The 25,972-nt window shown below is 37.3% G+C and overlaps 2 protein-coding genes and 1 pseudogene across 2 annotated transcripts in view; all 3 read left to right on the forward strand.

Moving 5' to 3' along the window:
• Positions 1 to 213: 213 nt before the first annotated feature.
• Positions 214 to 25,972, forward strand: part of IFI44L (interferon induced protein 44 like) — a 29,203-nt gene continuing 3,444 nt past the window's right edge. Inside the window, 10 exon segments of the mRNA XM_065886571.1 lie at positions 214 to 303; positions 305 to 639; positions 641 to 696; positions 1,225 to 1,273; positions 1,988 to 2,183; positions 8,748 to 8,877; positions 8,880 to 8,899; positions 10,352 to 10,523; positions 13,854 to 13,954; positions 14,439 to 14,449. Coding sequence (XP_065742643.1) covers positions 214 to 303; positions 305 to 639; positions 641 to 696; positions 1,225 to 1,273; positions 1,988 to 2,183; positions 8,748 to 8,877; positions 8,880 to 8,899; positions 10,352 to 10,523; positions 13,854 to 13,954; positions 14,439 to 14,449 — 1,160 coding nt within the window.
• LOC136131256 (chromodomain Y-like protein pseudogene) lies at positions 3,561 to 5,213 on the forward strand (annotated as a pseudogene).
• LOC136131284 (interferon-induced protein 44-like) lies at positions 18,246 to 24,634 on the forward strand. The gene is given in 5 exon segments (XM_065888106.1): positions 18,246 to 18,681; positions 23,087 to 23,123; positions 23,821 to 24,016; positions 24,174 to 24,323; positions 24,626 to 24,634. Coding segments are annotated over 5 exon segments (828 nt in total).

A 25,972-nucleotide genomic window follows, 5' to 3' on the forward strand; every position in this document is an offset into this window, starting at 1 on the left:
TGCATATATATGTATATGTGTTGTGTATTTTATATATATATATATATATATATATATATATATATATATATATATCTTTATAATCCAAATCCAAATAACATGCTTTAAGTAGGCGAGAGGAAAAAATAACTCACTGGAACTAGTATAGCAGAAACCACAATGCTATACTACTCTCTCAAACTATTAATTTTTTCTCTCACTAGATACAGAACAATGGCAGTGACAACCACACTGACATGGAAGGAGGAAAAGAGTCTGCAAAAGCTGCTTGGAAATGTTTCTTTGAGACTTCTTTATAAGTCTAAGTGTCCACGGAAACAGAATTAGAAATATGCATAATAGGTGCATTCGTCAGGGATCCACTATAACAATGATTTATCATCCCAAGAATATTTTTGGTATCTTTATGCTTGGGCATTATCCTGAAATGTCTGAACGTTTTAGAGAGCCAAATAATTCCTTCTGTTTTTCATTTCAAAAGAATAAAACAATGGAAATGACGGCTGCATTTTTAAATTCAACATCGGAAATTAGCGATGACCAACTGGTATTTCAGTCCTCTATTTCTCCCTATCAGTATTTATCTCTAGATTTATACAATAGAATCATTGTTATACATAAACTTTTAGTGGAAAAATTGACTAAAAACTGACTTAGGCTCCCGATTTTTGGAATGTGAAGTTTTTCAAGTGGAAGGTATGTTAAATTAGATAATCCTACTTTCTGGTTCTACTCTTTGTGTTTGGTAGGTCATAATTAATCTACGTGAACAAGGAAAAAGGAGACAGACAATTGAATTTCATGCCACAAAATTTTTTATAAGCTCAAAAATGAAACCTGGAAGGCCTAAAGGTTATGGGGTTATTACCCAGAAAGAATAGGCAGCTTTGATCAAAGTAAGTTGAGAAGTATGAGTGAAGAGATGGAGATGGAGATGGAGAGAGAGAAAGGGTGGGGGGAAGGCCTCAGTATTTTGACAAGTGACACCTTTGGGGTCAGCTCGAGGACCTCTAGGCATAATTATATGAGTTTGCAGAGTGACTTAATGTATAAAGAAGAAAACTTTAGCTCCTCTTCATCTCGTTATGCTGCCGATCCTAACTCCTAACCCAACAGCTCAGCTGGGTTATGCAAAGAAGACTCAATACCCTATTTAGAAGGTAGACTTGGCCACACTAAACCAGACAAGTTTAAACATTATTATGCTATGTTTATTTCCTTTAGGAATTAAGGATGATGCAGGCTACATAAACAGGATAACAAGAGCCACACAGTAAGTTAGTTTCTTGGACTATCTATTACTCACCAACTGTATAAATGGCACCGACAAATAGTAAAATTAAAAATTGTATCACTTGGAGTGATAAAAATCAGTTATAGTGTTCCTGACATAATGTGTTCAAGACAATTTAGAACAACAACAAAAACAAAACCACTACCAACTGAAACTTTTAAGATCCACCTGATGACAATTTGACTTCATGTTTCACTTTGGTCCTGTTACATTCAAAGTTTCCCAGACAGAGTCGAGATGAACATTTTAGATAATTCCTCTGAATCCTTTCCTTGAGAATAAAGTTTTTGGGGAAACTCGAAAAATTTTAAAAACAAAGTCCCTTCTCCCCAGTTTATAGATAAACACCTGCATTGCATATATATTTTTTTATTTCTTCTTAATATAACCTTTTTACTGAAAATTCATCTTCAGTGTTCCTGTTATTTATTAGATTTATATGGTCTAAGGCTAATAGTTTAGCAATGATTTGGTTGCTGGTTAATGTTTAACTTAGTCAGATATAGATAAGTGCATTTTCTTCAAGCACAAAATGTATAACCTTAGACCCTTTCAAGTCATATGATAGATGTTAATATCAAAATAATAAGTAAGCATTAAACCATACTTTTCAGAGGGAAGAAAAGAGCCAGGAGAATTGTATTCTTCCTTATGGAAATTTGTCTGTTGTATTTAACTACTGCATTTTTACAGGCACAGAAATAGTCTCCTAGCAGACCTCAGAGCCTACAGGCCCTATGCAGACTTGATTTCAGAAATCCGTATTCTCTTGTTGGGTCCAGTGGGGTTTGGAAAGTCCAGTTTTTTCAATTCAGTGAAGTGCATTTTCCAAGGCCATTTGACTCACCAAACCATAGTGGGGTCTGATGTCACCAGCATTACTGAGCAGGTAAGTTATTGCAGGATTTCCTGAGGATTTTGTTTTATGGATTACAATTATTATTTTATAAGAAATAACCATGAGAAGCAAAACAGCGATTTAAACCTTCACAGGGGTAAATCAATCTATCAATGCTCCTATAAAGACTATCTTACTTGTAAATAAATAGATTTAAGGAAATAAGTATAATACTAACACCATTTTTTAAAATGTTACCTGAAAGACCTACCAATTACAGTGCAATATTTATCTAGAAACTTCCATTCTGTGCTTGTCTATGTTATCATACAAACAAAAAGAATAAAGGGAATTAATAGAAAATTTCATAATCAAGCTGTGTTTTTCTATGTTTGCTACAGTCTAATATTGTTATCTTCTGATTGGGAATATGTTGTATGTTGTCAATGCATAATTTAGCATAAGACAGCAACAGCTCATTTTAGTTTTGTGTCACATTCAATAACTGAAAGCATTTTCTAGGACTTTCAAGAATCACATCTTATTTCTTGATGTTGGCTATATTCTATCCACTTGAGTGGCTTTATTATGATACATCAGCCTAGCCTTCGGAGCCAAGGCAAGATACCACAACAGCAAATCAGTACATTAAGCATTGATTGAAATGTTTATGTTTGCTAAATACTGTGTTGCAATAGAGACCTAAGTGCAAATAATACTTGGTCCCTTTACTGAGGGATCTCAGGGACCAAAGCAGGTAATAAACAAATAAGTAGTATTCAGTGTGATAGACGCTATAATAGCGGTACTCATCAGGACAGAATTTCTCTGCCTTCTTTTTATGTTGAAAACTCCAAATGCATTGCTTTAAGAGAAGATGTAAGTCCTGAATTCCAAATAGAATGCAAATACTATATACACTGAAGGAAAACAGGACAGAGTATTTTGTGAAGGAAATGGAATATTTTATTGCTCAGAGACCCTTCTTTCTGAAGAACTGAAGTAAAGGAAACAAGTTAATGGTTAATGGCACCATGAATGTACCTATTGATCTTGAAATTTTATAATGTACTTTAAGTATCTAACTCTTAATGATTCATGTAATTCCTTTCATGTTCAGGTACCAGTAATCCCCATTCACTTAGATCAAAATCTCCAGTGGGACTGCTCCTAGGCATTTCATGGAGCAATGGGAGCTTTGACTCCATCACAAATTACAATAGGTTGAGATTCTTGGGAGAACTGAATAAGTGATTGGTTGGGCTGTTGAGCAGGGAAAGAAAATAACCTCTAATTTAAGATATTAGTCATTGTTCTGCCGAGATGTGGCATGGCTTTAACTCCTGATCTGAAGAGTCTTATCTTGAGTGGTACAGACTGTTGAATACCAATCGTTTGGATAAATTTGGAAAAGGAGTAAACTCATGTATGTTGGTCTCCACTAACTCACATCAGGTTGAAAGGATCGTTGACAAAAGGAAAAACAAAAAAAGGGAAGACAGAATATTGGTTCGGTGGAAGGGCTACGACAGTGAGGATGACACCTCACCAGGTGCCGGAGCAGCACCTGGTGAACCGAGAGGAATATATCCACGATTTTAACAGGCTCCACACCGAGAAGCAGAAGGAGGGCACCTTCACCAGCACCAATCGGACCTCCCCGAACAATGCCAGGAAACAGTTTTCCAGACCCACCAACAGCATCTTTTCCAAGGCCTCTCCTAAATCACTCGTGGTCGGCAAAGAGCATGAGCCCAAGAGCAGCCCGCTGTTTGCTGCCAGCCAGAAGTGCAAGAAGAACCCAGCCCCGTCCCTCTTGAACTGGAAGAACATGGACCTGGCCACGGCAGGTATAAAGATCCTCGTGCCCAAGAGCCCTATCAAAAGCAGGACCACAGCAGACGGCTTTCAGAACGAGCGCCCCGAGAAACTGGACTCCGCCAAGCAAGGGCAGGAGGACACGGTGGCGCTGGAGGTGGCGGCCACAAAGCCGGTCGGGGCTCTGCCGGGCCCTGGCGCCGAGCGGCTGCGGATGGGGGGACCGGCCAGCTGACCGCTGACCGGGGATACACCTGCTGGTGCCTCAGGTGTCCGGCCCCCTGACCGTGGCCACAGCCACGGGGCTAGCCATTAAGGGGAAAGGTTCCTCCCCGTTCACGGACGCGCTGACGGCCAACAAGACCACCAAACTGCAGACGTCGGTCACGGGAGTGATGGCTGGATGAGGAAATTCATCGACGACGGACGAGACCAGCCCTTCGACCAGCGGCAGTGAGGCAGACGGAAAGCACCTACAGGTACAGGGACATCATTGTCCGGAAGCAGGAAGGCTTCACCCACATCCTGCTGTCCACGAATTCGTCTGAGAACAACTTACTCAACCCAGAGGTGAGGACAGAAGTGCAGAGCGCCCAGAGCACGACCGCCGCCGAGACAGCAAGCCTGTGCTGCTCGGCGGCCTGGGCAGCGTCTTCTGCTGCGGCCTCGACTTCATCTACTTCACCCAGCGGCGCCTGACCGACGACCGGAAAAGGGAGAGCACGAAGGTGGCCGAGGCCTTCACTAACTTCCCGAATGCTTTCATTCAGTTTAAGAAGCCTATCATTACAGCCGTAAACAGCCTAGCCATTGGACGAGGAGAGTCCATACTGCCTCATTGTGACGTGGTTTGGGCCAATGAAAAGGCTCGGTTCCAAACACCCGATACTATCTTCGGACAGAGGCCAGTTGGCTGTACCACCGTTATGTTTCCCAAGGTAGTGGGAGGAGCATGTGCGAATGAAACGCTGCTCAGCAGGTGGAAGCTGATGGCGCAGGCGGCGTGTGGCAAAAGGCCTGGGCCCCCAGGTGTTCTAGCCGGGGGCGTCCTTCACCCGGGAAGTCATGGTTCCCCTTAAGGAGCTCGCCTCCTGCAACCCGGTTGTGCTCGTGGAATCCAAGGCCCTCGTGCGCTGCAGCAGGAAGCTGGAGCTGGAGCAGGCCAACGAGCGGGAGTGCGAGGTGCTGAAGCAGATCTGGGGCTCGGCCCAGGGCGTGGACTCCATGCTCAGGTACCTGCAGAGGAAAATCGGCAAGCTCTGATGGCCAGGCTGCCCCCAGACGACCCTGGAATCGCATGGCGCAGGGCGGCTGGGGCTCCCCGGGGCCCGGACCCACCCTCACAGCCTGGAGCACGTTCACTTGGCGCTCACGCTTGGAAGCAGGACTTGAAATAGACAAGCAATTAATTACCAAGGAGTTTCTAAGTACTGTAACTTTAAAATAAATAACTACAAAGCTCCTTTGTCCAAACGTCATTATTTTATACTTAATATACACACAAGTATACAAGTATAATGGAGAGCTCTGGGCTGCTCTTTGAGGCTCTAATTTTTGTTATCTTTGGCTAGGACTGTATAAAAAAGAAGTGTGTTTTCCTGGTTTGGGTGTCAGAAAAGTCTGGAATAATGTTTGTTTTCCTTGTTTTTTCCCCTCTAGAAAACAGAATCTAAAGAGGTGTTAGCCAGCCTTGCCTCCCCTGAGCCAAATAGAAATATAGAAAAATCTGAGGCATGCCCTTGTCTCCAAGGAGGTACAAAACCTCAGAGATGGAAAATTCTAAACCAGTAGGAAGTCTTATCTTTCAGGATAAGTATTTCTGATTAAACACCCACTGATGAACATACCCCCAGACTAAAACGCACGTAGGAGTCATGCTGAGAAGTCAATTGATTCTCCCTTTTTTAAAAAATATGTCCGATTCTTACCCAGTTGACAGGAAGAAACCACTCTCTCTAGGGGAAAGCTTGTTTTGCTGTATTAGTGAATCACTGAATAGCGGTAAGTATGATATCTAAGTTATAAGTTAGTGGGTTTATAATTAGTTTTTTCTGACCCTTTTGAAAAATAACTACATGAGTGCTTCTTGTTGCTGGGTGAAAACTACTACTTTATATACAGTTTTGGTTTTCTATTTGCAGATATGATTGATGTATTTCACCAAAAATAAAAGTATTTTTATGTTTATAAAGTGTAATTTTTAGGTTCACTTAGAATATATTTTATTTAATAAGTTAAAATTCTTTTGGCACACTATTAAATGCAGAAACTCCTTTTTAAGAGAAAGAACTACCTTATATTGACGTTTAATGTTCTTGGTCTCTGCTTTCATGTCAACACAATATACCAAGTACAGATTGCTGTCTGAAGAGTGCCATGTGTAAATAAACACCCTCATTCCTGCCAGGAGTGGGGACTGATTCCTGATTCCAGATGTCTACCATTCAGTAGGCTTCTGAGCTTGCAATCGTATGGAATGTAGGAAGAATGAAATAAAATTAAAACCTTATTTTATACAGTTTTGACATTTATACTTAAAAGTGGCCACCTCCTGGCTTCGGAGAACTGTACAGTGTGTAAATCTGCCTTTACCTTGGATTGGTTGGTGCGGTAATTTTGCATCTTTGGGACCTACTTTTTTCGTTCAGTAGTTTGAACTATATATAAAATGTACAATCAGTAAAGTTTTTATAGAATAAATATTCAGCCGTGAAAACTGGTTAAATGAAACTAACATTTCTTAACACATTTGAAAACAAACAAACAAAAACACAAGTTACAGTAGGCTACGGGGGATTCTCCACTTCCTCGTTTAGAGTGGGAGAATGGTGATTATTGTCTGGTGTCTCTGAGAAGTCCTTTTCTTTGTGATTCTTCCCAAATCTTCCATAGTTGTGTCTATGTTGGAAGTGTATTTGACCAATAAATAAAATTTTTTCAGAGTTTTCCTGAAAAATAGTCTTGGGATCAGATTGAGTGTGTCTAGAAAAGAAGCTTTGTTAAAATAGTGCTTCTTAAAATGAGGTTTGTGGACCCCTGAGAGTCCCTGAAACTCTTTTAGGGGATCTGTGAACTTAAAACTGTTTTTAAAACACTAAGATGCTTTTTGCTCTTTCTAGTGTATTAACATTTGAACTGATCAAACAAATATAATTTTTTTTTAATTAATTTATTTATTTATGGCTGTGTTGGGTCTTTGTTTCTGTGCGAGGGCTTTCTCTAGTTGTGGCAAGCGGGGGCCACTCTTCATCGCGGTGCGCGGACCTCTCACTATCGCAGCCTCTCTTGTTGTGGAGCACAGGCTCCAGACGTGCAGGCTCAGTAATTGTGGTTCACGGGCCCAGTTGCTCCGCGGCATGTGGGATCTTCCCAGACCAGGGCTCGAACCCGCATCCCCTGCATTGGCAGGCAGATTCCCAACCACTGCGCCACCAGGGAAGCCCAAACAAATATAATTTTATCTGTTGGCACCTTAACATGAATCAAGCAATGGCACCAAACACTACTACAGTCACTGTAATCTTCCCTACCACTGAGTTTGCAGTAAAAACAAACAAAATGCCACTTTCACTTAAGAATTTCCTTGATGAATCAGTAAAGATTATCGATTCTATTTAAACTCAACTCTTAAATGCACATCATTTAAAAATTTTGTGTGATGAAATGGGAAGTGCATATAAAGTGCTCCTAATACATGTCAAAATATGGTGGTTGTCTAGCAAGGGCACTAGTGCAATTGAGTTGTAAGCGGAACTTTTCTCATGTAACATTTTTGATTGAAAAGACAACTGAAAGACTTGCTGATTCATACTTGGGTATTTGGTAGACATTTTTGGGGAAAATGCACGAAATGAGCCTGTCACTTCAAGGACAACAACTCACAGTGTTTGTTACCAAAGATAGCATTTGAGCTTTTAAGAAAAAATTGGAATGTTGGGAAACTTGTATCCACCACTTTGAGACTGAAAACTTAAGAACTTAAAGACTTGTCTAATGAGATTGATGATGGTATTAACAAATATGATGTTTTAATATTGTACAATGAAATGTGCCAATATTTGGACCATCCAGATAAGCCAGCGAACCAATACTTTCAAATGACCAATGCGTCAGGTTACAAAATCATGGATGGATAAAAGATATATTCAAAGTGTAAGATAGATCAATGAACTTAATGTAATATGAAAATGTCACGGATTTCACATTGCAGCTAATCTTTGAGAAATTATCACTTGTTAGCTTTGATGTATTATTAATGAGGAATGTCCATAATTCTCTGAAAGCTGTTAAATTAAATACTCCCTCCTTGCCTACTACATGTAAGTGTGAGGCCAGATTTTTTTCATATACTTCAACCAAAACAGTATATCACAACAGATTGAATGTAGAGGCAAATATGAGAATCCAGCTGTTTTCTATTAATTTAGACATTAAAGAGAATTGCAAAAAGTAAATCAATCCCACTCTTTTCTATAATGTTTTGGAAAATAATTTTTTTTGTAAAATTGATAATTAGGTTAACATGTAACGGTTCATAATTGTATTTTTAAATGACTTAAAAATATTTAAAATTTTTTGTTTTAATTTCTAGTATGTTACATGTCAATAGATATAACTCACATGAATAAAATAACTTTGGGACCCTCAATAATTTTTAAGAGTCTAAGTTGATCCTGAGACCAAAATGTTTGAGGACCACAATTTATAAATATTAACCAGTTTCTATTTTTCCTATTTTTGTGTCTTGAAGGCTAGTTGAAGAATGAACTTTTATACTTGATGTGTTTTGTTTTACAGTATAGGATATATTCTACTAAAGATGGAAAAGATGGTAAATCTCTGCCATTTATGTTGTGTGACTCCATGGGGCTGGATGAGAAAGAGGGAGTAGGTTTATGTGTGGCTGACATACCCCACGTCTTAAAAGGCTGGTGCCAGACAGATATCAGGTAAGAATCCTTCAATGTCTAAAACATTTCAAATCATTTTCATCAATGCTTTTCATTGACTTTTTACCCCAGGCAGTTTCAGCTGTCATAAAGTGGTTTTAACACCAACCAATACCACTGTACTTTAATAAGTATTCGTGTAAGGAAAGTAGATAACAGCTCTTTCTTTCTCTTATTATAAGAAATATAGCCAAAAGGCAAGAGTCTACTCATATAGGTTCCAGGAAAAGTTCAGGAGGAACTGTGTTTATATCATTCTTTACAATGATGTAAAACAGTAGGAAAGTAGTAGTATAATCTCTTGAACTTTAATAATCAGTTAGGTAGAATATTGAAACAACCACTTTTTGTTGAAGTGTGATGTTATACTGAAAGTAATCAGGCTTCACTACTTAAATACTTAGATTCAAAGGCTGACTCTGCCACCAATTAGGTGTGTACCCATAAGCAAGTTACATACTTGTCTCTGTAAGTCTTAGTTTTATCATGTGTGTGTGAAATGTAGATAATGCTAATCTCACAGGTGGCTAAGAAGATTAAATGAGAAGATGTACTCTAAGTTCTCAAAAAGTTAACCATTATTATCACCTTTCTTTTAGGCACAATAAAATCAGCCTCAGTTTCTAAGCAGTGACTTCCTTTGCCTCTCAATTGTGCTTGATTGGAAACCTTAACTATGCACTTATTTATTTAAAAACTGTTGATTAAAAACCTAATTTGTGTCAGATACTACGCCAATTTTGAATATGAACATAATCCTATCCTCAAGAAGCTCACAATCTAAAAAGACATTAAGATACAGGGCGGAGGAGCAGGGTAGAGAAATGGGAGAAATCATGGCTATATGAGCACCTTCATTTTTCACAGCACAGAGTCAATCAATTCAGTCCAACATTGAAACATATAGTTAAAAAAATAATGAACCCAGCCTTGTATTATGTTTTGTAATTATTTTCTTAACATTGAAAAGATTATTGTCTTGTGGTAAGGAGATGTTAATTTAAAATTTGGTATTTTTTTCACTTTAATTTCTTTTTCTTCTGTAAAATTAAAAGAAATTTTAGTGTTTTAGTTTAAATGGCATTTTCAATATATTTTCTCTTGCCTTTTCTCTCAGTTAGTCCAGTTAAGTATGCAAGAGTTTTGAAATTAGGTTTTAAAAAACATTATTTATACTTTTCTGAAATATTTCCATTATGGACAATTAAGTTATTATCACCATTTTTGCCAAAGCAATGGAGTGTGTTGTTTTATAAAAAAGACATAATGGCGCCATGCTAACAGTGGAGAGGAAGCATGAAAGGGGTGCTACTAACTAATCTGGGGAAGGAGTATTGGAGGGAAGGGAAAGTTTTGGGTTGGAGGTTAGTGGTGGGCATGTTTGAAACATGAATTGTATCTGAAAGAATTCAGCAGAGACTCTCTAAATGTTACCTTATGTTTCTATAACAGTTTAGTCCCCATAAACCAATTACACCCAAGCATCCTACTTTCATCACCTCTCCATCACTGAAAGACAGGATTCATTGTGTGGCTTATGTCTTTGATATCAACTCTATTGACAAACTGTCCTCTAAAATGGTGGCAAAGTTCAAACAAGTTCAGAAAGAAATATTAAACTGCGGTGAGTCTCATTGTACTTATTAAAATATTTTTACTTGGAAATAATGCTATATTCACAGGAAGTTACAAAAAGAGTACAGCAAGGTCCCATGCCCCCTTCATCCAATTTCCCAAGCCCTGGGTTAGTTGGTGGCAACAGCACATGGAGATCATCCAAAGGCTTTACTGAAAGCAGGACCCTAAATCCTAGTCTTCATTCCTTAAAGATTAGAAAGACCATAGTTTTTTTTTGTCATGTGTGATTTTCCTGTGGCTAGATAGGGGAGTCACCTCCCCACATTATGTGACTAGACCAGAAAGATTAAAACCGGGAGATATAACACTCTTATAATGTGTGGTATAGCTTTGTCATTTTGTCACATGTGTAGATTCGTGTAACCGCCACTACAATCAAGATACAGAACTACTCTATCACCACAAGGTCTTTGTCGTGGTATCCCCCAATCCTCACCATCCATAGTTTTTGGCAGCAACTAATCTCTCCTCCATCTCCCTACTTTTGTCATTTTGAGAATGTTATACAAATGGAATCCAAAAGTATGTTTGATTTGAGACTGGCTTTTTTCGCTCAGCCTAATATCCTTTGAATTCCATCGAAGTTGTTGTGTATATCAATTGTTCATTCCTTTTTATTGTTGAGTAGTAATCCATGGTATAGATATTCCACAGTTGTTTTAACCATTCTTTATCAAAGGACATTTTGATTACTTCTGGTTTTTGGCTATTGCAAATAAAGCTCCTTTGAATATTAGTGTGCAGGTTTTTGTGTGGACATAAGTTTTCATTCTTCTGGGATAATTCCCTGAAATTGTGATTGTTGGGTCCTATGCTAAGTGTGTGTCTAATTTTTTAAGAAACCACCAAACCACTCTTCAGAATTACTGCACATTTTATATTTTAACAATATATGAGAGATCTAGTTTTTCTGTATTCTTGCTAGTATTTGCCATTGTTGCTATTTTTAAAAAATTTAACTCTTCTAATAGGTGTATAGTGATAGCTCATCATGGTCTTAATTTGCATTGCCCTAATGATAAATTACGTTGAACATCTTTTAATGTACTTATTTGTTTGTATGTGTCTTCCTCAGGGAAATATCTCTTCATGTCTTTGACCTATTTTCTATTCGGACACTTTGGTTTTTTACTGTTGAGTTTTAAGAGATCCATAAATTCTAGATATGAGTCAATTATCAGATATATGGTTTGCAAATAGTTTCTCCCAGTGCTAAGTTGTCTTTTCGTTATCTTAATAGAGACTTTCACAAAACTAAATTTTAAAAATTTTGGTGAGCTCCAATTTATCATTTTTTTTCTTTTAAGGATCATGCTTTTCATTTTGTGTCTAAAATCCATTACCAAACTTTAAGTCCCCAAATTTTTTCTTTGTTTTCTTCTAAAAGTTTTATAGTCTTATTTTTTACATTTGAATGTATGATTAATTCTGAATCACTTTTTGTGTAAGACGTGAGGTATAGGTCAAGGTTTATTTTATTTTATTTTGCCTATGGATATTCAATTGCTCCAGCACCACTTGTTGAAAAGATTATCATTGCTCCATTGTATTGCTTTTGCACTGTTGTCAAAAATTCATTGTCCTTGCTTTTGTGCATCTATTTCTGGGTTATGTATTCTGTTCCCTTGACCTATGTGTTCATTCTTCTACCAACACCACACAGTCTTTATAACTGTAGCTATATAGTAATAAAAATATAGGTCTTAAAGTGGGTAAAATAATTCTTCCCATGTTATTCTTATTTGTCAAAATTGTTTTAGCTATTCTAGTACCTTTACATTTCCATGGGAATTTTAGAATTACCTTGTCTATTTCTACAAAAAAATCTTGATGGGATATTGATAGTTTGTTAGCTCTAGGAAGATTTTTTGTTGAATTCTTAGGATTTCATACCATCTCAGATGGGGACAATTTTATGTCTTCCTTTTCAATTTGTATGTGTTTTATTTCCTTCGCTTGTCTTACTGTCCTGGCTAGGACTTCCAGTACTATGTTGAATAATAGTGGTGAGAGCAGATACCCTTGCCTTGTTTCTGATCTTAGGAGGAAAGTATCCAGTGTTTCACCACTATGATGTCAACTATGGGTTTTTAATAATAGTTCTTTATTAAGTTGAGGAAGTTCTTCTTTATTCCTACTTCTCTAGGAGTTTTTTTTTTTAAATCATGAATGGGTGTTGAATTTTGCCAAATGGTTTTTCTCCATAGATTGATATGATCATGGGAGTTTTTTTCCTCTTTAGCTTGTTTGTATCGCGGATTATATTGACTGAATTTGAATCTTAAGCCAACTTTGTCTCTCTAGGAAAAAAAACCATGTGTTCATGGTGCATAATTCTTTTTATATATTGCTGAATCCTGTATGATAATATTTTATTAAGAATTTTTGCATCTATATTTATGAGGAATATTGGTCTGTCGTTGGGTTTTTTATTTATTTATTTTTTAATTTCTGCGGTCTTTGTCAGGTTTTGGTCTCAGGGTAATATTGGTGTTATAAAATGAGTTGGGAAGTGTTCCTTCCTCTTTCATTTTCTGGAAGAGATTGTGTAGAACTGGTATTAATTTCTTTTTAAATGTCTGGTAGAATTCTCCAGTAAAGCCATCTGGGCCAGAAGATTTCTTTTTCAGGAGTTTTTAAAACCACAAATTCAATTTAAAAATAGTTTTAGAGTTATTAAAATTATATATTTCATATTAGATGAGTTGTGCTAGTTTGTAGTTTTAGTCTATTTCTTCTAAGTTGTCAAATTTATGCGTGTAGAGTTGTTTGTAGTATTTTCTTATTGTTTTTATGTCTTTGGGGTTTGTAGGGATATCCCCTCTGTCCTTACTGGGGAAGCAGTTATTAGTAAAGCAGAACTTTGATTCGGTTAGGATTTACTCATCTGATCTCTGCGGTTTGAGGGAAAAGGCAAGAGGTCCTTAGTAGAACTGTGAAATCAGTGTACTTTGCTTTTATAAATGCTCACACATGACCCTCCTCACTTTCTCTTTCTTGGGGTTCTTTTGTTAGTCTTTGAGATTCAGCAACCACTTTTACCCCTGGACACTTTAAAACACACTATTTGAATGGGTTAGTAGCTGATTGCAACTTAGTGTGAATTTAATTGCATTTAGAAATGATCTCTCACTTTGGAAGGAATCATTTCTCCTGTTAGAAGAACTTCAAGTCCCATATTGAGATTTCTTGGGGATATTGCATTCTCCTGATCTCAAATTTACATTACAGAGTATTGTTTTCACACATATTTAATTACCTTGTTGACACACTGCTGTTTATGATATAAAATAACTGATGTATCTATTTGGTATAGGTGTAGCACATGTAGCATTGCTTACTAAAGTGAATAATTGCTATGCAGTTCTTCAAGACAACTTCTTAAAGATGAATAAATCTATGATTTCTCAAAGCCAGGTTAGGAATACTTTTTGCAACTAGATAGTATTGTAATAGTGTTGTACTGTGTGTGTGTGTGCACTCACACTACATATTCACGGGTAAATGAAGAAATGGATTAATTGCCTGGAATAATATATGGAATATTATTAAGCCATAAAAAGAAGGAAGTCCTGCCATTTTAAACAAAATGGCATATGCTAAAAGAAATAAGTCAGATAGGAAAGACAAATACTGTATGACATCACTTATATGTGGAACCTAACAAAGCTGGACTCATAGAAACAGTGGAATGGTGGTTGCCAGGGGCTGAGAGGTGGGGGAAATGGGGAGATGTTGGTTAAAGGGTACAAATTTCCAGCTGTAAGGCGAATAAGTTCTGAGAATCTAATGTACAGCAAGGTGACTATAGTTAACAATACAGTATCATATACTTGAAAGTTGCTTAGAAAGTAGTTCTTAAATGTTCTCACCACACATACAAAAAGTGTAATGATTTGAGGTGATGGATGTGTTAACTAACCTTATTGTGGTAATCATTTCACAATGTATATGTTTATTAAAGCATCATGTTGAACACCTTAAACTTACATAACATTATATATCAATTATATCTTAATCAAGCTTGAAAAAAAGTAAAAAAACAAAGTGTTTCTTTCTGGCAGAAATTGGTAACATTGTACAAATTCACCCAGTATCTACCTTAATAAGAGGGGTAATTACAGTGGGTGATGTGTAAGGCTGTGTCTTCTTTAGAAAACTAATCTTAAAGATTATCATATTGCTTCTTCATAAAAAAGGCATAACTAATTTCACAAAATTGATTGGGGGACTCAAGTAAGTCTCAGGTGCTATAGAGACCACCTGATGAGTAATCATCTTGTAGGGACAAAATTCCATCTGATGCTAAAGTAGCCACTTGATAGCAAGGCTGATCAAAGTCTTTAGGTGTTCCTAAAAGCTGTGGGAATTTGGATGTCCCCAAATCCCAATCCTAATGTGACGAGTGTCTGGGCCGATTTATGGAGAAGAGTAGATTAAGTACATCCTATTTTTGCCATCAATATAAGCAAGATGGAATCTTGCCTACCAGTTGCAAACCACTGCAAAAAATTTTTTTCTGGTGTTGAAGAAAATGCAGGGCACTGAGGTCAGCCAGACAATAGTTTGGATAATAGCCAATATCCAGCTGCATGCCCCTCACATGGATAGATTCAAGCTATTCCAGGCCCCAGGGAAGAAATGTCAGTGTAAGCAAAACTGCAAGTATGGGTTGCAGGAATTGGGATGGGGTGGGGAAAAGACTAACAAGCTGTGCTCAGTGGTGGGTAGATCAGTATAGTTTTTAAAGTGTTTTAAACAATTGATTTCTTTGGAATATTTCATGATAACTCCAGTCTGACATCAATAAAAAAATGCAAAACAACCCCATACATTGAAGCCTTTGAGCTCATTTGTCTTCCATTTTGGTGTTATATTGTGAAAGTAATTCACATGTGAATGGACCACTACAGTTTAAATAAGCATATTAAGATATATACAGTTATGGTATTCTGAGTGTATCAGACCCTGTTCTGCCTGATAGGCAATCAGTGGTTCTGTTCTCAGTGCAGGTTTATAAGGGAGGATTGTCAAATCCCCATGACTGAAGAGTCCAGGGAGAAAAAGAAGTAGCTCATCTGCATGGTAGGACTTCATATATTTCAAATGGGCAGCACATGCAGCTAGATAACTTCTTAAAATAGTAACTTTTATATATATTTTTTGTACTTCCCTGTGTATAGTTTGTCCCTCATTTCCCAGAGTCACTCACATTGTTTTCTTAAGAATTAAATTAAGTTTATTTAAACCAGGGGGTGAAAAAAAACTGAAACAGTGTTCAGATTTTTTTTAAGTTTCGTAGTAGACCCTTGGGAGTCCAGGCCATGAAAGGATCTGAACACAGAATTTATAGAATTGCTATGTATTAGAAAGGTAATAGAGGGATGCAGTTCTGTAGAAACTATAAGGTTGTCACCCAGCCTGGGAAGAAAGAGGGAAGAGAAATTGTCCATAATTCTGGTAGAAGAATGAAAGAAAGAGAAACAGAATTGAAGGGACCAAGAGGAAGTGTGTGGTACACAAAGGGGGAATTCTCAGTACCATGTGAGCAGTTACGACACTGACTGGAAGCCAGGGCAATGTGTCCAAAGTCTTCATCCCTATTTGAAGAAGCCCCACACTTCACAAGGTAAAGAAGGAATGTGACTTGATGGTCTTGTCAATGTGGCCTGTGGGCCTTTCATTAATAATGGACTGACTGTCATCTGTAGACTATCCAACAGAAGGACACACCTCTGTTCTGAAATTTAGCTGGCTGAGACTGTCTGAATAGTTGGAGCATATCTGCTTTATAAAGACCTGAGACATTCAGAATACTCCCAACACATAAGGTTGACCCTTGATGCTAAAAGGACCAGTGGGAGTATGCAAAGGGGGACACCAACACAGGTTTTTGGATGGGACCTATCATACCTCTGAGCTCATATAGAGCATCTATGTCTTCCAAAGTCTCAAGGAAAGGAAAGCTGGGAATATCAATTTCTTGAAGGGACTGGTTCATTCAAATGACATAATTTATGAGCAAGGGCTACCTAAGTTATTGGGTTATTTGTATGTGTTGGGAGTGGGGAGGTAGGGGGCAGGTTTGAAACTACATCTTGATAAATGCCAATTCTAAAGTATCTCTTAAAAGAATTTGGGGTAAGTGCTGACTACCAAATGATCTCTCCTCCCCACTTCATGTCTTGTTTCTTTATCATTAAGGAGCTAAGCTTTACTTATTTCAGTTCCATTGATGATACAAGGAATGTGTCAAAGATTACCCTAAGATTCCTAGCTTTCTAACCGAGCTGACAGCTGTTTTCCAGGTGATGTTAGACCCTCTGGCTCCAGTCTGAGTTCTTAAGGCAGTCTTCAAAATGGAAGAAGAGATCTTCTGCTCTTTTGAGCCTTTCAGGGAGCAGTGGAACCTGACCATAGAAGGAATTCAGACGGTGATGACTGTGTTTAACCCTCGCTGATCTCTGCAAACCTTTTGTTTTACCCAGTGTTCTCTGCTTGAGGCTGCTCCTCCCATCACAGCTTTTCAGAAACCTTCTCATGTTTCTTTGCTGGAGTCAGCTTTAAAGTCTTCCTTAACACCAGCAGCATATAAAGCAGTGGACGCTGATGCATTAAGACCCTCAGGATTGGCCAATTTGGCAAGAGACCCTCTCCACTGACCATGAAAATAGGGAAATGGAACTGCTCACCCTTGAAGACTCACTGAGACCAGCGCGGGAGACCTCCCTCCCTGTTGCTAGCATGGACCACAGCCTCACTCAGCTCTGCAGAGTCAGCTTCTCTGCAGGTTCACTTCTTTATTTGCAGCGGAGCTACATTCTTTAGCACTTTCCAAGCAGGAGATAGTCGCCACCACCTAAATGCCTGCTCCCCATAGTAAGACAAGACCATCCCTCAAATTCCCAGCTACTGAGGAAGAGAGTGAGTCTTTCCAGATGTATAAATGGAGGAGGTGTGGAAGGGAATAGTTCCACCATTTGATGCAGCTGATCACTTCCCTACTTTTCTGGCTTTTCACTGTTGTGGTCCTCTCACTGTTGTGGCCTCTCCCATTGCGGAGCACAGGCTCCGCACGCGCAGGCTCAGCGGCCATGGCTCATGGGTCCAGCCGCCCTGCGGCATGTGGGATCCTCACGGACCAGGGCACGAACCCGTGTCCCCTGCATCGGCAGGTGGACTCTCAACCACTGCGCCACCAAGGAAGCCCCAATATTATTTTTATATGACTTTGCTATCTAAAATTAGCTGGATTCCTTTATGCTTGCTCACTGGAGGGAAATGGGCACACTACCAACTGGGCTGGGCCACACTGAGTTTCAGTTTGCTTTTGTCTGAGTCTGAGAAGCCTCAAGGTTGCTGAGAAATTTTCTGCTCCCACTTTGCGCCTGCCTACCTGTCCAGAGAGAGCAACTACTCTCAGCTTCAGCCCTTGTATAGATCCTCCAAACAGGTAAATGACTTACTGCTTTCCACTTTTCCCAGCCTCTTGCAAACAAGTCTTTTTTGTTTTTAATTTAAAAGGTAATTATTTAGAATGAAAAACTAGCTAATGACTTTTCTTGCTATCTGTTCACCCTCCATTTACTCATTTCATTTGTAATGTAAAGTAAATAAAGGCATAAATGCAAACTTCGTGGCAGTACATACTATCTGTTTTGCAATATTTAATGGAAAATGGATTTGATTTTCCACCAGATTGAGAAGTATGGCAATGACAACTTGTTTGACGTGGATGCAAGAAAAAAAGCTGCAAAATTATTTTGGAGACAAGCAGTTTAGCCTTCTCTATAAGGCCAGTGTCCATGAATTCTCTAGTGAAAGTTTGCTTCAGAGATGCTCTAAACAAGGACCTACTATAACAGTGATTTATAGTGAAGATCATATTGTTGGGGCATATGTGCAAAAGAGCTACCTGGAAGACTATTTCATTATCCTTTTTGCCTTTCAAGAGACTGAAATTTCAGAATGCAAAATAGGGCCATGTCAACTATCTATGTTGTTTCGTGAAAGTGATAGAAATTCTGAATTCAATATAAACCTAGAGAAAAAAGAGGTGGCTATTAGCATAAATACAATGGACAAACTTGGACTACCTCAATGTTGTATTTCCTTCCAGGAATGTGAAATTTTTCGATGTGAAGGTAGGTTTAACCAGATAACGCTATATAGAGTTCTCTTTATGTTTGGAGGGTTCTAGCTGACTCATTCCTGTAAGAAACAATAACTTTTATACTTGTCCTTATCTCCAGGTGGCCCAGACTGAAACCTGGCCACAAATTGTTTTCTACAACACAACCATGGTCAAAAGTAGAATATACAGAGTTTTCTGTGGAGTGTGGGGAACAGGTTGGGAGGAAGCAGGAGTGTGAAAGGAAGAGAGAGAGAGAGAGAGAGAGAGAGAGAGAGAGAGCACAGAAAGCAAACTTGAAGATTGTGAGACTGTCAGAAAGAAACCAGAGCTTGAACTTCTTTTGACTGGTAGTCAACCCTTTCTGCTGCAGTTTCCTGTTATATCCATTATATCAAAAGACCAAAGTTAATTTACCTATTTTTCTACTAAAGGACATTTAAATTATTTCTTATATTTGCTGTTATAAACAATGCTCCTGTAATACCTGTATGCATATAACTGTGCACAAAAATACTTCTCTGTGGTAACTCCCCGGTAGTGGAATTGCTGTTTAAGAATTATGCACATTTGCATTTCGATAGATCCCTTTCAAAAGCTTCAGTTGTCTGTGCTATCCCCAGGAGTGTTATGGAAATAACTCCGTGTATCCTTGCCAGTCTTTGCTACTATCAATATTTAGAATCTTCACCAATTTGATGGTTAAGAGATGGTTTCTCATTTTATTTTTTGCACATCCCTGATTGTTAATGAGTCTATGTGTATTGGTTATTTATATTTCTTCTATGAAATACTTGTTTATATCTATCCACTTAAAAGAAGGGCTCCTGGGAGTAGTATTCCCTGAGCATTTGCGTTTCCAAACTAATTGTGGTTTTTATACTTAAATGACTAGCAGAGTACGTAATTCATGGATCACGTTTTATTCTGGGGGATACTGTAATGTTTCCACAGCTTTGGTGTTACTGTGGAAAACCTTAGGCCAGATTTATTTACTTGCAGTATTTTTTTATTGTTTCTCTTTGAGTGATTTGGTCTTTCTTCTGGCTGCCCCAAACAGCTTAAAACTTTTTGTTGTTGTTGAAGTCTGATAAATTTACATGGATGCATCATGATGTTGACCCTAACTGATCAGTTAAGTAAACTTTTTATTAAAGTATAACATATAAACAGAAATGCACAATTGATCAGTATACCAACTGACAAACTTTTATAAAATGGACACAGTCATGTAACCAGTACTCGGATGAAGAAATAGATTATTGCCATCGTTTCAGAAGACTCCTTTATGACTCCTCTCAGTTATTACTAACCAAAGGTAATGATTATTCTGGCTCATAGTAACATTAATTAATACTTATTATTTTTCAATTTTATATAACTGGAACTATACCAAAGTGTGTGTTCTTCTGTCTGGCCTCTTTCATTCAATATTATGTGTGAGAGGTTGGGCTAATACAATGGATTGGATTATAAAATCAGACCTCTGCAAATCAGATGTCTTACCTAGTATCAAGTTTTACTAATAACTTCAAGAATAAAGGCTCTCAAAAATCTCAGAGAAGTCAGGAAGAGTACTAAGATATTCTGTGTGGCTCCTAATTTTTTCCTTCCCATATTAGACATATGTTTTCTGGCTAAGAACAGAAGGCAGCCTTTTTAAATGAAGTTTGTGGGCCATCTTACATATTGAAGAGTGGTTAGATTATGGAACATTTATATGCCAGTGATATGGGCTCCCAAATTACGATTAAGGCATGTTGAAGCCCTAACCTCCAGTGTGAGTATACATGGAGACAGGGTCTCTAGGAAGTAATTAAGGTTAAATGAGGTCATAAGAATGGGACCTTAATCTGGTAGGGATAAAGTAAGTTTCCATATAAGAAGGGACACCAGGGAACTTTTTCCCTCTCCCCACAAATCCACAAGAAAAGGACTTGTGAGCACACAGCAAGATGGTAGCCACTTTCCTACAAGCCAAGAGGAAAGGCCTCAGAATGAAACCTGCTTTGCCCACACCGGATCTTGGACTTAGCCTCCAGAATGCGAGAAATAAATTTCTGTTGTTTAAGCCACCCCGTCCATGGTAATATGTACAGCAGCCTGAGCAGACTGAGACAATCAGCTTATGTGACATTCTAGGAAGACATGCCTCATAAATCCATAAAATCTGGATTTATTTACTGTAAGTAATTCTTAACCAGGAACATCCTGTCAAAGACACTCAAGAGACAAATACTCTCCTTGTAGCAAATATCATTAGTTTATTTCCCAGGAGACAAGGTTATTAGCATATTTATAAGAAAATTAGTCCCAGTCACTTTTTTTTTTCTTTCCCTGGTAAAGTAAGTGAATGTATCCCAGGCCAGCTATTTTAACCTATAACTCCCTAGTGATTCATCCATAGTATGATATGTAGTAGTAATTTTTTCCTTTTAATTTTTATATAATATTCCATTGTAATGATTCTATCACACTTAAAAAAAAAATCAAATCACTTTTGGTGACCATTTGGGTTTTCCAGTTTGGAGCTATCACAAATAATACTGCTATAAATATTCTTCTGTGTGTCTTTTGGTTCGTGTATATACATAATTTTTTGAAGAGTATAAGTATGAAATTTCTGGGTCATTGGGTATGTGTATTTTCAGTTTCAGTAGATACTGGTAAAGTTTTCCTGATAAAGTTTTCCAACACTGTCATACCATTCCACTACCACAAGCAGTGTATGAGACTTTCTGTCACTCTAAATCTTTCCCCAAACCTTCTTTCACTGGTTTTACAATATGTAGCCATTCTGGTATGTGACCCGTGGTGTGACATTTTGTGAATTTGGCTTTCTTTGATTAGACTAGTTAGTAATTTATTTATTTCATATTTTAAATTAATTAATTACTATATTAATTTATCCCTTTTTTCAATTTATGAATTTGTCTTTGTATCTTTGTTATTAATATATTATTATATTTCTAAGGTTTGTTCCCCTCTATTCTTTTCTATTTCTTTCCTGTTATTCATGAAAGGTACTTTTATCCCAAGATTGATATGAAACATTTATATTGTTGTTATTTCCTATATATTTACTACTGTGATTTTTAATTTCCTTTTGGATGTTAAAGTATCTAAAAAGTGATTTGTAAAATCCTAAGACATTGCCCTTCTCTTTGTTTACACTTGTTCTTTTCCAGTTTTACTATATTGCAGTCATTCAATGCAGTTCTTCACTATTTCTACTTTTGGTAATTTAAAGAGGCTTTCTTTGTAACCATACATACAGCTATATTTATAAATGTTCCACACAGTATTATTTTTTTGTTGTTTAGAGAATTACCAGCATCACTACACCTAATCCTTTCAGTTTTAAATGCACCATAAAAGAGTATCTCTTTCCAGGGCTTCCCTGGTGGTGCAATTGTTAAGAATCTGCCTGCCAATGGAAGGGACACGTGTTTGAGCCCTGGCCCGGGAAGATCCCACATGCCGTGGAGCAGCTAAGCTCGTGCACCACAACTACTGAGCCTGCGCTCAAGAGCCCGCAAGCCACAACTACTGAGTCCACATGCCACAGCTACTGAAGCCTGTGTGCCTAGAGCCTGTGCTCTGCAACAAGAGAAGCCACCACAATGAGAAGGCTGTGCACCGCCAACGAAGAGTAGCCCCTGCTCGCCGCAACTAGAGAAAGCCTGCACACAGCTAGGGTGATCAAACACAGCCAAAAATTAAAAACAAACAAAAACCAAACAAATAAATAAATTTATTAAAAAAAAAAAAGATTATATCTTTCCAAGAAACAAAAGAATTCCGGGCCTGAGTCTCATTGGTTCAAACGATGACCTAAGCCCACCCCTGAACCACTCACTGTGCTCTGATTGGCTATGCACAAGTACTATGCACAAGTACTACATTCTCTTCTGCACCAAGAAGAAAATCAATTGGATTGGAAGTTCCAGGAAACCCAATTGTTGATAGTAGGTTTTGGAGAAAATCTGGTGCCTGTGGTTTTTTGATTTGTGTGTCCTTGCTCATTATCCCTTTCAGACCGATTGAATTTATGGAGGAGAAAATATTTTAGAGAGTTTCCAGTCTTTCCCTAGCCTAGACTTTGCTTCTCTGATTCAGAGAGGACTCCAGCCCTCATCTCTCTTATTGGAGTGGGCCACCCACTACTGCTGAGTAATTTGGTGAGAAAAGATCTGCTGACACTATAGTCTTGCAGCGCCTGCATTGAGTCTAGCTCTGGACTCTTCAAATGAAATATGTTAAGATTTCCCATAATTTTCTCCACTTGCTTTTCATCATACGGCACTGTTCCTACAGAAAGGCTATTTTTATATTTTTTCCTAGTGAATTCATGCATTCATTCAGTGCCAGTCATTCAACAACTTGTAATCTTCATTATTCTTTGATTATTTCTCTAGATTTATTGGACAAAAGCAGGATGGATGGGGTTACTAAGTCAATGTTCTTAATGTTCTATTATTCTATTCATTATCTTAGACTTATTCTACTATAGGTTTTGTCAATAAAATTCATAGTGCAAATTATAGCAGATAACTTGTGGATCACCAAGAACAAGTTATATTTATAATCATAAAATATTTCATAATAGTAATGTTAAAATAAAAATAGCACTGAGTGGATGAAAGACATTTCTAATGTTTTTATATACTTGAAAGGAAATAATTATTTGGCTGAAATCCTACACTTTTGCTTAGAATTCTTACAGCTATGGTTGGTTTCAACTACTTCAGGGCAGAGGTGGTTGGCAGGTGGGGAATACCTATCATGAACTTCAAGAACATGTTAGAAATTTTCTACTTCTATAAACCTCAAAAGTCACATATTATGTTGTGGTTTTTGAAGTTTATTATTGATAATTTATTTTCATGTTTAACATAATTGCTGTTTATTCCAAAGTTTATATATGCTTAAATCTGAAAGGTTTTATGTCTGATTGTCTTTAGTTAAAACTGTTACTCTTACTTCTTTTACAATAGGATTTGAGATAAGATATTTTCATGTCTTTTTATACAAGATACTAATCAAAAATAAATAATAACATATGAGAAAAAAGAATGAATTCTAGGAAAATTTATGGTAGAGTCTTGTGACCTAACCTTAGTCAACTGCTAAAATTGTCTTGTCTAAACAGGCTCAAGGAGAGCTTATTGTCTGCTATAAGAACTTCTGAACCATATGGAGGCCTGGTTCACCAAATACGAATTCTGCTTTTGGGTCCAATTGGAGCCGGGAAGTCTAGCTTTTTCAACTCAGAGAAGTCTGTTTTCCGAGGCCGTGTAACAAACCAGGCCTTGGTGGGGTCTAAGACAACCGGGGTATCTGAAAAGGTGAGTCTGTTCTAGGTCACTCAGCCTTTGCTTCTTTGTTCAAGTAAATTATATTTGAAAAGTCTTTTGCTGATCAATTTCATTACATGTAGACTTCATTTCAATTTACAGTTTTTTAGAAAATGAACTTTTAAAGTTACTTTTTTTTCCTCTGCAGTACAGAACATATTTCATTAAGGATGGGAAGGATGGCAACACCCGGCCATTTATTCTGTGTGACTCAATGGGGCTGAGTGAGAAAGAAGAAGGGCTGTGCATGGATGACATACCCTATATCTTAGAAGGCTGAATTCCTGACAGATACCAGGTAAGATTTGGCTAATTATTGAGAAAGTATAACTGATACTTGAAATGTTTATTTTTGCCCACTATCGACAATATTAGACTCTAGTGCACTGGCATTTATTTTATTAAACTACACTTGTTCAAGATATTTTTCTGCTTTTTGATATTTTATTTTATAAAGAATTAAAACATCCATAGGGTTCTTCTCTCATAGTTGTTATAACAACTCTGAATGTTGTTATACATTCAATTGCTTTTGGCTATGTGAAACAGAAGTCTAACTACATCAATTTACTCACAAGGGTGATTTTTCTTATGTAACAGAAAGTTTGAAGGTAGGCCGCTTTGGGCAAGTGTGGAAGGTTATTAATTTCATGTGTCCTTCTGACTTTCTGTTCTGAGATCCTCAGCATAAGGCTATGGATGTAATGTTTGCCCCCCACCCTCCATTCACATGTTGAAGCCTTAATCCATAGTGTGATGATGTTTGGAGACAGAGCAAGTTTGGGAGGTGATTAGCTCATGATGGTGAAGCCCTCATGAATGCAATTAGTGCCCTTGTGAGAAAGAACACAAGAGAGATGACCTCTCTTGCAGCCATATGAGGACACAGCAAGAAGGTGGCTGTCTACACAACCAGGGTCTAACCACACACAAAATTTACCAGCACCTTGGTCTTGGATTTCCTAGCTTCCAGAACTATGAGAAATAAAAGTTTGTTGTTTAAGTAACCCAATACAGTAACTTGTTATAGCAGCCCAAGCTGACTAAGACATGTGGTTTTCATCTTTATGTTCTCAAGATGTTCATGCTAAGCACTGTTGGTATTCCAGGCAAGAGGAAGGAAGAGATGAAAGAGAAAAGCTACTTTAGTCTGCCTTTTAAAAAATCTTTCTAGTTCCTTTTTATAAACATTTAGATCTTAAGTTAATTATTAATTCACCTTGTTCCAAATGAATAGGTGAATGTGCTAACATATTTTATTGAAAGTTGTATCTTTCCCTTTAGTTTTGCAATCTATAGTTTGTCCTATTAATGTATTTTTCAATTCCTTTATAATATTGCTTTTCTTACCATATTGTCTAATTGTTTTAATCGCCATAGCAATCAATTAGGTCTTGATAACCAACTGGATGTCATATTCATTATTCATTTCTCACATGTTTTGGACTATTTTATACATATACTTTTCCTTTTCTAAATGAACTTGTTAGTGTTTTATTTGATTGTTTGTATTTGTGTTTGATTTGTTGGTGCTTTAATTGAAATTACATTAAAATTATATATTGAGTGTTGATATACATCTTTACATATCCAGTGTTTTTATCCAGAAACAGAGCATGCTTTATTTTTATATTCATGCAAACTTCTTTCATTCTTTAAAGTTATCTTGTAGAGGTAGTTAAGTTTCTTTTAAAATATTCTTTAAAAGAAATATTTATTTAGAGAATGTTAAATCTATGCAAAAATGGACAAAACATTTAATGAATTTGCATTTACGTAGCTTTAACAATTTTTTATTTATAGCCAATCTTGTTTCATCTGTGCCTACCCACTTTCTCCTCTCCTGTATTATTTGGAAGAAGATCTGAGAAGTCATAATATTTCATCCATAAATGAATATGCATTTAAATATATATATATTTAAATTAAATATATATACACATAAGG

Source organism: Phocoena phocoena, chromosome 1 (assembly GCF_963924675.1).
Source record: "Phocoena phocoena chromosome 1, mPhoPho1.1, whole genome shotgun sequence".
In the NCBI taxonomy this organism is placed as follows: domain Eukaryota; kingdom Metazoa; phylum Chordata; class Mammalia; order Artiodactyla; family Phocoenidae; genus Phocoena; species Phocoena phocoena.